Source organism: Tauraco erythrolophus, chromosome Z (genome assembly GCF_009769465.1).
Source record: "Tauraco erythrolophus isolate bTauEry1 chromosome Z, bTauEry1.pri, whole genome shotgun sequence".
In the NCBI taxonomy this organism is placed as follows: Eukaryota; Metazoa; Chordata; class Aves; order Musophagiformes; family Musophagidae; genus Tauraco; species Tauraco erythrolophus.
In genome coordinates, this window is record NC_141496.1 from 26461385 (window position 1) to 26475829 (window position 14445).

The window sequence follows — 14445 nt, forward strand, 5'->3', positions numbered from 1 at the left end:
AGCTGTTACTCAGCTAACAAAACAAGGTGTTTATGATGCAGGAGCATTAACTATTGTGCGTATTTCTAGAACACAAAGTTCGTGTTTCAAAGGCCTCTGATAAAGTTGAAGAAGGAGTATTTGGAAGATGCATAGTCTTTACTTGTTGGCATTTTAATGGTTGCCTATACATTTTTCTGCTCTGTTCTTTAGTAGTCTAATCAAATGGCAAAATTTTCTTAGTAAAAAACGGGTGCTACAAATGAAATTGAGGACTTCAGGTTGACACAGTTTGTCTCATAGGTATTTATAGGAAGATAATGCTTAGATGAAATAAATTAGAAAACAATGAATTGGTAAAAATCATTACAGAGTAAGATTCAGACCCCTTTGACATTGAGTACTTCTGTACTGTAAGTGATCAAACTGCTCTGCCACCCTGCAACTTTACAACTAGGTATGAACAGTGGCTAGTGCAAACGGTCTTCTGACTTGTATTTCAGAATACGGGAATACTTTAAAAAAAAAAACAAAAACAAACAAAACAGCTCTGGTAGAAGCTGTTGGAATATTTAAGGCATTGTTCGTTATTCTCATAAAAGACAAGCTTTCAACTTCTTCTGATTTGGTGCATTGTTTTGTATATGGCCTTACAGCTATTACTTTTCATTACATGGGAACACATGAAGTATCTGGCTTTTGTGGCCTGCTCTTATAGGCAATAGTACCTCTTAAAAATTAAGCCAATGCCATATTAAAGCTAGCAAGGTTTTTATGCTCCATGTACCAGTCTCTGTTCTAGCAGTTCGGTTTAGAAACCTGATTTCCCACATTCCCACTTTCTTCTCTGGCTGTTCATACTCATTTGTTCCACAGTTTAATTGCTTTCATCTCTCATGAGTGTTGTCCCCCATTCTCTCACCTGCTGTTTTTATAGTGTTCTCGTATCCCTCTGTTAGTTTGTTAGACTAAACAAAATTCTGTTTCCCTCTGGTATGACATATTTCCTTTGTGCCTGATTATATTAATCTATCTTGGAATGAGTTTCAGTTTGAATTCATCTTGTGTTTGACAGAGGATGATGACATATATAGCTATATTTAGAATTCAGATTGAGATCTCTTCATGGCTTTTACAATGTCATGATTATCTTCTTGTTTCTCTTGGAAATGTCTGTGGTTATGCTGTAGTCTTCCACTAGGCCTTTTTGCATTTGCCTAGTGTTTCCCACATGATCAACTAATGCGTTGGGCAGCTCTGTTAGAAATGACTGATGACTCTACAAGGAATAATGAGTGCTGGACTTGGTGCTGGGGCGTCTTGTCCCTTTTCTATTTTATTCAGTCCTTAAGGTTGGGCAGTTTTTTTTTTCCCTACAGTGTCCTATATAATTGACTGTATTGTCTGTGACTGTCTTTTGTGGCATCAACCAACCTAAACATTTTCGTATCCTTTAGGATTGGTGTTAAAAAATATTGAACAGGATAGTCCCAAAATGGGTCTTTGAGAACCTCTGTCAATAACATTCCACCTGATGCTTAGGAAAGAAAATTTTGCTTAATGCAAACTACTTTTAGTATATCCATGCAACGTTTTATTATATTTACCTCCATGCTTTATTCTCCCTTTCAAAATTTGTACTAAGGCTTTACATACTATTGAAGTCAAGATTATATAGTCTTTTTTCCCCTTCTTTTTGAGCATTACGCATTTACTGACCTTCAATGGACAAAGACTGGTAGACTTAGTAATAATCACCAGACTTTTGATTAAATGTGCCTGTTCCTTTGGAATTCTGAGGCAATAAAGTGTTGGTTTTCTCTCCACTCCCAAATTCTAATTTGAATGCATTAATATGGGCATGAATCCCAGAGTTAGCCTTTGTGCCAGTGCACAGAAATCTGAGAATTGCTTATGCTTACCTAAGACAACCATTATCTGTTGTATCTAAATACATGATGTACATTTACATTCAAATATACAAATATATCAGCAGAGCATTCTAAACTTGAAGCTCATGCTAATTTTTAGGCAGGGCTTTAAATGGGAAATCTTATTTACTGATGAGTGTTTAAGATATGCAAGGAGTTTATCGATGACCTTCTAAAACCTCTAAGAGTATTGTCTATGATGGGGTATTGCTTGTAGAGGCTTCTTACTGTGATGTTGCAATTAATTTACTTTTAAACTTCTTTCTCAACAATTTGCTGGTAGTATTTGCTGTAGTAGGTATTTTTAGTAGTATCTACTTCGGGATAATTTTTTACATAAATGTACAGTGATAATCAAATCGGGGACTTAATTTAGTTACATATATGCATTTTAAGTGAAACTTTTGCAAATGCAACCTGCAATAAGATAGCCTTTATATTTTAGTTACAGTTTCTTAAAAAAATATTTTGTGTTAGCAAAACTAACAAAGGAGGTGAAAAATAAAGAACATCTCTCTGAAATATTTTTAGCTTTCCAAGGAATGACTGCTGTTGAACAGTGAGTTTCTAAGTATACCTGTTATATATTTCTTCTACATTTTTTGCAGATTGTATAGTTAAAGAAAACTGATTTTGGAAGAATATTGATCTTATCCTGGCAAGGTGTTCATGTAGAGATTTTGTTTTATTTAAAAGTTGAGCTGCATTTTAAAAGCCGGCTAAGTTGGTATTGCAACAGTAATTTTGTTGATACTGTTACACTAGGTATACTTAAATAATACTGTTGTTACAGCTTTGTGTTTAGGTGATGTGTAAATATTTCTGTGATTATGGGTTTTCATAGTTGAGAAATGAAATATTTCTGTATGGGTATGACAAATCTCTGTGATAGAATGGCACACGAAATATATATTCTGACACTATGATTTCTATTTTTCCTTTAGTATAAATGGACAAATTCTCAAATTAAGCCCCATTTTTTCAGTTCTGTTATAAGAATTTAGAAACTCAGCGTGGGTGTTTACACCAACAATTTAAAGAGCAGCTAGGCTGAGTATTTGATGTGTATTGCTACATTAAACTTGAATTAACTCTTCCAGTCATAATGGAAGAAGTGGAAACTGCTTAAGTCCAACATTTCTCATCAATTAACAGCAAGAAAATTTCTAGTTTAGACACAAGCCTGTGTCTACCAGCCAGGAGAGGTTAAAAATGTTTCTCTAGTAGCCCCTGTGTAGCTCTACATGTAAGAAATACAGTATTTGTAACTTCAGTACCTTGGGGTTATCTGAAGAAAGAGTAAAACGTGAAACAAGGTCATAGAGCTATGAACGTTTCTATCACCAAAAGCAGTCTTCAAGATCACAGAATTTGGCTGTTAGAAGTGTAGTGCAGTGAGTTGTGGCTAAAGTCAACAGTGTCTGGGTGCATAGATGTAGCTTAGAATGGAGGTTTGCTTCTGCTGCTTTCAACTGAGAAAGCTGACTGCATACTCAGTTGCAAAGAAAACCTACAAACTGTGTAGGTATTTTCCCTGTCACCAAAGCAAAACATGCGACTGCCTAATGCAGTGTTTGGTTCTTGGCTTCAGAGAACAAGCCCAAAATGACCATTCAAATCTGCGGGTGCTTAAACAAACAAGCTGTTTTGTCACAGGTTGGTGTCTTAGGATGCAGGCAAGATGAGAAGGCTGAGAAGTCCTAGATTGACAGCAGTGATATTACCATGAATTGGATTTTTATTAGGGTATTCTCTCAGCACTGTTAATGTTTTTAATTTGAGAAGTTGGGAGGAGGAGGTTCCCCTCCAGCAGTTGCTACCAGATGGCAAGTACTGCTTGCCGTGCTGAGCTACATCGACCTTGCTGTGTTTCAAGGTGACTGTTATATTCTTAGGTTACTTGTAGGCATGGCAGATTGCTACTTTCAAATGCATCCAAAAATGAGTGAATGTCTAGAGGAAAAATACATACTTTTTTCAGCTTTCTATTTTTACTTTAAGTATAGTTCTTACTACTTAATCAAAATTAAGGTCTTTGTCCTTAAAACATACTCAGTGAAGCACTTTCAGGAAAGACTGGTGTGTTCACTAAGCTCCTTTTGGAGTCTGGGAGCTTAATGCCCTATTTTGTGTTATATGAGGGCTGTTAGTCGGTCACGTGTAGAACTCTTGTCTTTACAATCCTGTCTGTATTTAAACCAAACTCATTTTTCTGTATTTCATTAAACACCAAGGTAGTCTTGCCACTGCTGTCCTGATGCGAAAAATTCCTCTGGGGATGGTACACTGCTTGAATGTCAAAACTGCTTTGAACTAATCTTGGCCAAGCAGTTGAGTTTGGGATTTAGAGGTTATTTATCTTGCAACCAAGGATTTGCTGAAAGAAAGGTCAAACTGCCTTCTAACAGAAATATCAAAATGGATTAAAAAGCTGACTAGAAGGAGAATGTGGAAGGAAATCCAAGCTGAATTTAAAGATTGTTTTTACCATGTGGAAGACCACAGGTATTCTTCTGAAGAGAATTTTTATGTGAAATGTTTTGAAATGTTGCTAGTGTTAGAAATCAAGCATCTTAACTTGTGCGGACTCATCCTAGCTTTCTTCTGTTACTTCCTGTGTACTTCTGTATATGATGAATCCAATGAAGTGCTTTAAAATCTTTGGCAGAAAGGAAGACAAATGTATTCAAACAGGTGCAGAAGAGCAGGCAAGATCTAGTTTGTTTGCTACTTCACCAAAGCCAAACTCCAGTGAATAAATGAATTTAAAATAACATGCAGATTTGTGCACAAAGCATACTAATATTCTCATAGAAAAAAATCTTTCAAACCTGTAGCTCTTTTTTTGAAATTCAACCATATAATTAAGTTCAGAGATTGCTTTTGTCATAAAATATAGTATATTGTGATAATTTGTTATGCCTTTCTGTTACAGATTAACTAAACTCCAGATATTGGAACTTAGAGAAAACCAGCTAAAAATATTGCCAAAGTAAGTATGAATGACATTTACTTAAACTACTTTGAAAGATTTTTTCTGTAGTTACACTAATAATGTAGTGCATATTGGAACGTAGATCACAGCTTAAAATGTGTAGCTAAGTAACAAGTTCTCACAAGGAACTTTCCCTTCATACTGTTGAAATTATCTGTCTTCAGACTGACTGGTTTGCCTATTCAGAGATTTGCTTATTTAGAGATTTTTTGTTTTTTCTTTTTGTCCCTGTCCAGCTCTGGATTTCTGATCCACCTATTGAGCTTTTAAGTCAGCATGTGGGCACCTCAGGATGCTCATTCTGAGATGTCTGTTGCTTCTCACACACAGTTTTGTTTGGCTGCCCAGATGCCTGTCTGGGTATGGTTCTGATGGCTGACTGTCTGAGACTTGGGCATTGGTAATTAAGATCATTATCTCTAAATCAGGTTTGAGATGCTTGCTCAGAATGACTGAGGGCATGCAATTCACATGACTTGAATAAGTTTTTTTGTTTTAATATACTTCAGGGCTGGAGAAAGTAACAAGTCGTTACTGTGCTGCATGGAATCTGTTTTGCTTCCTCAGATGTGTTATTGGTAATAGTTCTGGACGTTCTTGCAGCATTGGTTTTAACAGTAAAGCTAATTGTACCTCTTTCTTAAAATCTAGCCTCTTTCTAAACACTGCCTTGCAATTCTTGCTCATTGAGTAATAAGCCCAGGCTGATGGTGTTGCAGTTCCTGCTGTTTCTAGGAGCTAGAGCAGTGCTCTCAATTTTCTGACTTGAACCCTGGAGATCTAAGTAGGTTAACAGAGGTATAAAAGCGCAATGAAGAAAGAAACAGAGATCCCAAAGACAGGATGTGAATAACCAGCTGTGGAGTCCTGAATATGTTGTGGTGTGTTGCAAAAGGGGTCCTCCTCTGGCAACAGAAACTGGTAAAGAGAGGTACTGGTTTTGGCGGATGTAAGATGTTTTAGTGGAGAAGAGGAGGAGCTAACAAATGCATATTCACTCTGTCCCTACTCTGCTAGCAGGGACTTGCGTGCAGTAGGCTGAAATGTGAATTGCCAGATCTTCAAATACAACAACTAGTTTTCTTAGCGACTGTAGCTAATTATATGCGTAAGACATGACCAAGGGGTATGTTCCATTGGAATTCCCTTTTTGTGTGCCTAGATACTGTACCGCAGTATTTGCTGTATAAAGATACCAGACTCGTGTCTGGAATAAAACATATAGCATCAGAAAGTGTGAATTTAAATCTTACAAGTGTGAAGCGTTCTGCTCATTCATGTGATATAAATACTTTCTGTCCTTTGCTCTTTCTGCTATCACTAATTTTCAGTAGAAGAAAACTAGAGGACATGTAATGTGGGGTAGTAGCTCTGTAAATTAAGTTACTCCCAACTGAGGAACAGTAGCTATGATTAAAACTTATAAGTAATACAGATTTTGTTTATAAAATTACTCTGACCTTAATTGCCATAATTAACACTAATAGCATGAATTATACATGATGTTTTAAAACAAGTGGTTCACAGAGGTCTCTTGAAATGATAAGAGACATTTAAACAAATTCCGTAATGTATTTAACCCAAACACAATTCTGTTGAAGTTGCTGGGAATTTTTCTGTTGACTTCAGTGTTTTCAGGGTTTCATCCTTGCTGGAAAACTAAACAGCAGCTGTCATGAAGATGTCTTCTGCAGCACCTCCATTATGATCTACAGTAGATGCTGAGATGCCATCTTTGCTGTTCTTTTCTGGTACTTTTGTGGTTCAGTTAGGAGAGATTAAGGCTACTGAGACTGTATTTTTTTTAAAAAAAATTAACTACATTAATATGCATTTCGCTATAGTGAGGCACTGGAAACGTACATTGTTTACGTGTGATGTACAATGGGGAGAAAAAAGTCATTGTGGTGTCCATGGTATGCCAGAGGTGAATCTCTCTTTCAGTGTAATACAACCATGCAGCAGTTGACCTGGCCAACAAAGGTGCCTATGGCCTGGCTTTTTAACTATTACACTAGAACAGAAGCTGATGTGAAATTCAGACTTGCACAGTTTTCCAAACCTGAATAAGTGTCTTAAAAGGAACATGGTATATGGCTTTAAACAGTGTAGAAAATCCAAAGGCTTTTTTTTTTTGAAGCTAATAAGAGTAAGCAGTACATGCTAATAATTTTTTTTATAAAATGAAGCTATCTTTTCTTGTTTCCTTGTGATCCTCACCTTTTTTATGTTTTAGTATTTACAGTGAATTCTTTCATATTTAATGAGAAATGTGTTTGGATAAATTTCTACAAAATCAGCTAACCCTCTTGCTGAATTAAACATGCATGTAATTTTTAGCACTAAAGCATAAAGCACTTGGAAGACTGTTAATCAAAAGGGGTAATTAATGCCAACAAACTAAATCAACCTTGCTTTGTGCCAAATGCATAATTTTGATTGGAGCCTATCCACAGCCAGAGACTGCAAAACTGGCAGTATTGTAATGCAAACCAGCCTAAGGAAAATATTTCTACTGAAATGAAAGCAAAAATACACAGAGACTACTTTAGAGGCATTTATCTGATAGGTAGCTGAGAGTTGGGAAGATGGTCCAGTGGAAATACAGAAAGTTCATTTTTGATATTTTTTTTTAAGCTTCTGTCGCCTAATTGTCAATAAAAATAGTAATCTTAGTAGAAGGAAGCAAGTTATTTGAAAGTGTAATTATCGTGATTCAGGGCTCAGTCTTGCTATCTCACACACCTCTTGAGTTGTGTGCTACTTGAAGTAAGCTGTAAGGTTAACCTTAGTGAAGCTGACTATAACACCAGAATCTGAGGCATGATTTAGACTAACGGATCCCTTGTTGTTGGGTTGATTTGACAGCAAGTTCAATAATGTGAATTATGAAACAGATTTTTCAGTTTATGGAAAGGATTACATAGCACTGTGGCAAAGAGAGAAATAGGTGTAACTCGGGGTTCTAGTAAATCTTTGTTTCCAGTCCTGTATTCTTCTTCCTTTAGCATTGAATTCCTCTTACTTCAACATTATTGGAGGCTTTGTTTGTATTTTTTCTGAAGATACAGTTGCTCTATAAATGATACAGAAAAGCAAAGAGATACTAGTCTTAGAATAGCTGAACCTGCTATAGATAAGGCAGGCACTGGGTAAGGGGAGGAAAATAAATGAGGCCTTGGTCTTGCATGCACAAACAAACACGTTTGTGCATGCAAACACATTTGTGCACCTCCAGTTTAGTGGATATGTTTGCTAGATTACAGATGTTTCAGCAAGAAAAGAAAAGGGCCCAAAATCAGTAAAGTTACTTTGTTATTCTGTTAATGTTACATAACATCGATTTTTGCATATACTTGAGAAAGATCTGCAGATATTTGCTCTGGTTCCAAATGGTAAGACCAGGACCTTTGATGAAAATCTGTAAGAGTATCTTTTTTTTTTTTTTTTTTTTTTTTAAGTAAGACAGTGAAGATTAAGGGAAAAATGAGAACTTTGGGTGGCCTTAAAGCCCTTAAGGATGTAGCACTAGCAGGATGGGAAGGGAGGGAAGTACCTAGAACTTGGGTAGGACTGGAGTGGAATTTCTGTATCTAGTGTAATTTGGTAGCGAGGAGGAGAGAAGCTTTATTGCTTAGATGCGGTGAAACTGCTGTTAGCTGTGTGAACAGTTTGACCTCAGAACTGAATGGTGTAGAGGAGAAAGGAAGAAAACATCATTCAGACCTTAGAGTGTGTAGTCCTGGGAGATTGATTGATTTTTTTATTCCCCCCCCCCCCCCCCCAATATTTTTACCAAACTATTAAACAAAAAGAAGAGTTCATGTTGAACTGAAAGAAAAAATTCCATTCATCTCAAGCCACAGTAAAAAAAAACTTCTGACTTTGTTTCAGTCATCATTCAGCTTTATCGAAATTCACTTAGATCAGATTGAAGTGGGGTTTTTTTTGGTGTTACCTGGTTTTTTTCACTTCACTTTTAATTCTTTTTTTTATTTATTTCTAAGCTGAAAATTCAGTTCAAATAAAGATCAAGACACTGTTGCAAAACTGTTGAAATGAAAGGATTATAAAAAACGTTAAAATAAGCCATTTTTTTCAAATAACCATTTAGTGAAACTAGTGTATCAAATTAAATCCCACATAGCTGCGAATCTCCCTTAATCTGCTTTTTTGAAGCTGAAATTTAGATCATCAGTGACGTTTTGGACTAGTCTAGTAGCCCACAGTCTAGCTAACATGGCTTGAAAAAGTAGAAGTCTAAAACCTGTGGCATTGACGACAAAGTTTTGAAGGCTGCAAAATGATACGCTTGATCCTTTAAGTGAGTCTTCAGCTGTGCTTCTGGGAGGTGCATTGGGGCAAACTTGTTAGCAACATATGGCACTGAAATTAGTGTTGGCATGGTCTCATATAGCTTTGAGAAAGCTTGCACAGTATTGAAGAGTGACTTAATTTATGTTAGAATTGGAAAACGAGTTTTAGCAGTTGACTTACTGATAATGATCCAGTTCACGAGAAACAAGGGAAAATGTTTCTCAGATTCTTCTGGAAGTGGCCTTTTCATGGTATTGTTTCTTCTTCTTTGAGACAGTGGGAATGTGAGTTAAAGGCTTTCCTCTAAAGCCTGCGTATGCTTTGTGTGCAGTGCAAAAAATGGCTTCTGCTTTTGTCTTGGTCATGTCTTTACCTACTTATGCTAAATTCCTAGTTTGTCTCCAACATAATTACTATAATGTAATGAAAATCAAATCTATAGTGTGTACTCCTTTTTGGAGATGATTTCATGAATAATACTAATAATCATGTTAGCTTACTTGTAATAAATAAGGCATTTTTCAATAAAATGTCAGTTTTGAACTGTATATTCATAACAACTGTGATCGTGTATTTGAAGAACAACTGAAACTTAGAATAGCTGCATAGAGCATGTCGCACTCATGCAGATGTTTTTTACAGATATTAATGTTCATATATACATTCTGATGATATAAAAGACTACCATTTTGAAGCTCTTGTATTTCTTGTATTTAGTTTTTCCAGAATTTTATAGTATGTACACACTTAGGTTTATATTTGAAAGTTTTAGATATTATTAATTGTTCTGTGGAAATCTATTATTAAATAAATACAGAACATAATGTCATATGAGGGGTTCACAGCCCCTTTGAAAAAATTTTTAGGTAGTACTGCTGTTGACTGGAGTACTGATCGTGTAGAGCAGTGTGTGTGGTGGTAGATAATCTCTGTGGGGTCCACAAAGTAAACTTTAAATGGATGAAAACTTTTGCCAAAACACAGCTTGAAATAATGGATTGCACTTTATTGCAGTCATTGATTTAATCTTTGCCATAAATTGGCTTAAAGAGTATTGATGTGTCGCAAAATCCAATTTAATAATCTTATTTGTTGGAGGACTAGAGGAATAATTAGAATTCTAGACCATATCATGTGAAAGCAACTTTGTGAGCAGTCTGGAGAGGGAGAAGGGTGTTGTTGGTTACTGTGATTCTACAGTGATCTTTTCTGTTTCAGCCAACCAGCAGGCAGTGGTCTGTCCTTTGGAGGAAAACACGTAGTTAACCAGGCTTTGACTGCTGAGAAAACTGGCTGTCACTGTACGTGAACAGCTGAAGCACTCAAAAGAAGAGTAACTTCACAGAGTTACTCTTTTTCATAAACATTACTCTACTGGTCTTTAGTTTTTGTAAACTAAACTATAGATGAGTTGCAGTGTACTCTTTGTGTGACAGTCAGCAGTCTGCATGATCATTGATGTGTGCCTGGTTGAACAGTGTGTGAAAATTTGACCTTATTTACATGTCAGTCCAGTTACAGAACAGCATCACTATTTATTACTGACTAAAATAGTATATTTGTATGAATACAGGAAGATCGGATATGGCTGGTGTTTTCTTAAATCTAATTTCCTTATTCATCCCTTTCGTGTGCAGAACCATGTCCAGACTGACTCAGCTGGAGAGACTGGACTTAGGAAGTAATGAATTCACAGAAGTGGTGAGTTTTGCCTTAGTAACAGAGCTTTGTATCTTTTATAAATCCCTTTATCCTTTAATCTATTTTTAATCAATATGAAAGTGTACACATCAGCTCAAGAGTTCTGCCACTGAGCAAATATTATGTAAAACTCATAGTACTTTGTGAAGCCTGTTATAAAAATTATGTGTATATTCTGATGAATACAAGTATGTTTTTCCTCAATTAGAAAATAGCACCCAGTGGTATAGTGTGGTTACTGTATTGGCAAAAAATTAATGGTAATATGTATTTGAATTATAAACATAATTGACTTGCAATAAATTCTAAACACTTATTGGTTATCATATATTTATATATTGCAAGTTCTGTATAAGCTGTGCATAACCTACTTTTCTTATTGTGTATATGATTTGGCAGATAGGGAAGCGTATTTAAGGAATTGTTCATTAGCATTATTACACTTCTAGTCGTTACCATTACTGCCATATTCTCCTTACAGGGTAGATATTCATGTGGGAGCCTTAAACTACTGTGCCAAGGCCCATGTTTAGCCATAACAGCCAGGAACTAAGTATAGGCTGCAAAATTACCTGCTTGGGTATATTTTTGGCTGATTGCTTCATCTCTCCCAGCCTTTTAGCTGCAAGAGTCAACTACTGGTAATTTATTTCATAAACGTCTTTCAGTAAAAGCACAAAAAGATTGGAAACTGCTTTTTTTGATAAACATCTGTCCTAAAGGTAGTCTTCAGTTAAGATTTTCCTCTTGGAATTTGAATTACTGGGAGTCAGGACTGCAACTTATGCGGGAATGCTGTATATTTACAATATAACAAAACTGAGTTCTGCATTGAACTGAACTTGCTTGTAGGTGTTAAAGTGCAGTAGCACCTGTTTTGTATTACTTCTTCAGGAGGGAAGTTTAAATAGGAAAGCATATGCAACATGGATGTTTACCAAGAAATGGTCTTTCTCTGATATATAAGATACTTCTAACAATAAGTTGTAATGGAAGCAGTCCTGCACTTCACTTTATGGATGAATTATTTTGCTTGTAGCATGGAGATGCATCCTTCGTTGCTAGAAAATTAAGATTTGTTTTCCTTTTCCACAAAACCACAAAATCTTTGTGGTTTTTGAAAAATGTGTCTTCTGAGTTGATGGAATTCAAGAGTTTTTAGACCTCCATGAGAGAGGAAATTATACACAGAAGATTTATTCATTGTGTGCTCTGACTGAAAAGCAATACTTTGGGAGAGTGGGGGGGAACAACCAAAAAAACAAATCACTTTCTGTAATGAGTATTTAGTGCTGTGATCAAGTTCTTGGAAGATTTTTTTTTTTTGCTATGTATTTACATTTCAAAAAGTGAATTATCTGGGTTTTCTTTGGTGACACAGTGAAACAAGTGTGTATAACAGCTATGATGAGACATTACTTAAAGGTGCAGTAGATGAATCACTGAAGTTGGTTTTGCCTTCCACTATTTTCTGTGTGAAATTTTTTAAAACTGCCTTCCCTTTACAGCCTGAAGTACTTGAACAATTGAGTGGGTTAAAGGAATTTTGGATAGATGGTAATAGACTAACACTTATTCCAGGGGTAAGTGCTTTTACTGTGTTAAACATTAAGTATTTTAATTTACAGCAGTATTTGCTTTGTCAACTATCGCATATGTTAAAGTAGCTATGTAATTTTAATGTTACTTAAAACCAAAAGGCTAAATGGCACTTAAGTATTTAAGTAGTCTGCTTAGAAATTGTCACTGATATGAGAGTTGGGTACGCAGCTTTTTCATTGAAAGTTGCATACCTCTCATCTAAAAACTATGTTCCAGTTCTGGAAAGAGGTGAAAACTGTAGATCAAATCCTGAATCAAGTTTATGGTTGACTGGTTCTTCCAAAAAGGGATTATTTTGTGTTAGACAGCAGGCAAGATTTTACAGTATAAATATGTTGTGTGAATTTTTGCTAGTCACAGCTGTAAAGGAAGCCATGTGTGTTCAGGTGCCGTGTATGCAGGGCGCATAGCCAGTTCCTGAGAAACTGTTCTGTTGACTTTGTCTGGGTTCCTGATCTCTTTCAGAATTACATGGGGTCCAGGCTGACCTGTTATTGCAGTACTTAGGAACGTGTGCTTATGTTCAAGTAAACTAGTAAACGAGTATTTGAAATTTGGGAAGCAGCTGTTCTGTTTTCAGACTTAAAATCACTGGCGATCTTCTGATGCGAGGCTTTCTTGCCTGATCAGTCATCTTCTCCACTGTCTTTCCTCACTTCAGCTAATTCTTCCTTGAAGTGTTGTGTGGATGTATTAACCATTTTTACTTTAGAGTAAAAGTAAAACTGTGTTTGTGAAAGTGACTGCATCTTCCCTGTGAAGATTTTAGTACAGTAGTGTGCACAAATCTTCAAGCTTATTCTTGGTTCATATGGAAAGGTAATACAAGCTTATATTTTTGGCTCGTTTCTTCAGTTTAGTACCATTAGGGATTATTTGTTGGTTTTGGTTTTGAGGTTAAGTAGGATGCAGTTTTACAAAAAAAAGCAAAAATAAGCATTAAAAGACTTTACTGGAGCCTATTTATGTCCTTATGTTATTTACTTCAGTCTAAAGTCTGTTGTAAAGCTTCAGTTATTTGTTTCATGGTAACTGATCAAACCATTGACTTTGCAGCAGATTAACTTTACAGGCCTACAGAATTACTGTGGTGTGTCTATGTGTGTGGAAAAATACCACCTGTGCATATCTGCACAAAATGTTTCATTATAAAGCTTGGATATTTTGCATAAAATTGTATTTCAGCACTATAAATAGGTTTTCTCTTTCCCTCTGGCATTAAGCTTAAGAGACACTTTGTTGTGAAACCTGCTGGATTTTTGGTTTGGAACTTGCACCTTCTAGAATGCATTCTTTTCTCTTGCCTTTAGTTCATAGGCACTTTGAAACAACTGACCTACTTGGATGTTTCCAAAAACAACATTGAAGTAGTTGAAGAAGGTATTTCAGGTTGTGAAAGCCTGCAAGACCTACTGTTATCCAGTAATTCACTTCAGCAACTGCCAGAGTCTATTGGTTTGTATTTTCAGTTAATTCCTGTTCTTAAAAGCTTGTAGTTTAGACACAGAACACTTGAAAATAGACAAATAGACAAAAATAGAAAATAGACAAAAGGCATTTTAGATCTAAATTGCAATTGATAAAAAGTGCCAGTTTTGGAGAGAGCTGTAATGCATAGCTGCAAAATACAATTTATGTTTGTTTTGGAGCATTCTTGATTTTATACAGTAGTTTGTAAATGAATGAGAAACTGTTGACTGTAACAGTGTAAAAAAATTTTTTTTTCTCCTCTCCCTGTTACTCCCACCCTTCCCAGTTCTGTATGCTCATCTGCTTATTTCTTTAGGTATATAGCACTATAGGGATGCCAGGGAATACAGAAGAGGTGATTGTTTGTCCATAGTTTATTTTTTCCCCTGAATTTAAAATTAAAACTAAGCTTAATGAACTCAAATGTCCTTTTTGATTTACTTGTTCTTT

The 14445-nt window shown here is 35.8% G+C and overlaps 1 protein-coding gene across 2 annotated transcripts in view; it reads left to right on the forward strand.

Annotated features, from left to right (window-relative positions):
- ERBIN (erbb2 interacting protein) overlaps positions 1 to 14445 on the forward strand; it is a 100503-nt gene that overhangs the window by 52522 nt on the left and 33536 nt on the right. For both annotated transcript variants that reach the window (XM_086629564.1, XM_086629565.1), the window contains exons 7-10: positions 4846 to 4902; positions 10860 to 10923; positions 12432 to 12506; positions 13836 to 13980. In XM_086629564.1, coding sequence (XP_086485690.1) covers positions 4846 to 4902; positions 10860 to 10923; positions 12432 to 12506; positions 13836 to 13980 — 341 coding nt within the window. The remainder of the gene's footprint in view (positions 1 to 4845; positions 4903 to 10859; positions 10924 to 12431; positions 12507 to 13835; positions 13981 to 14445) is intronic.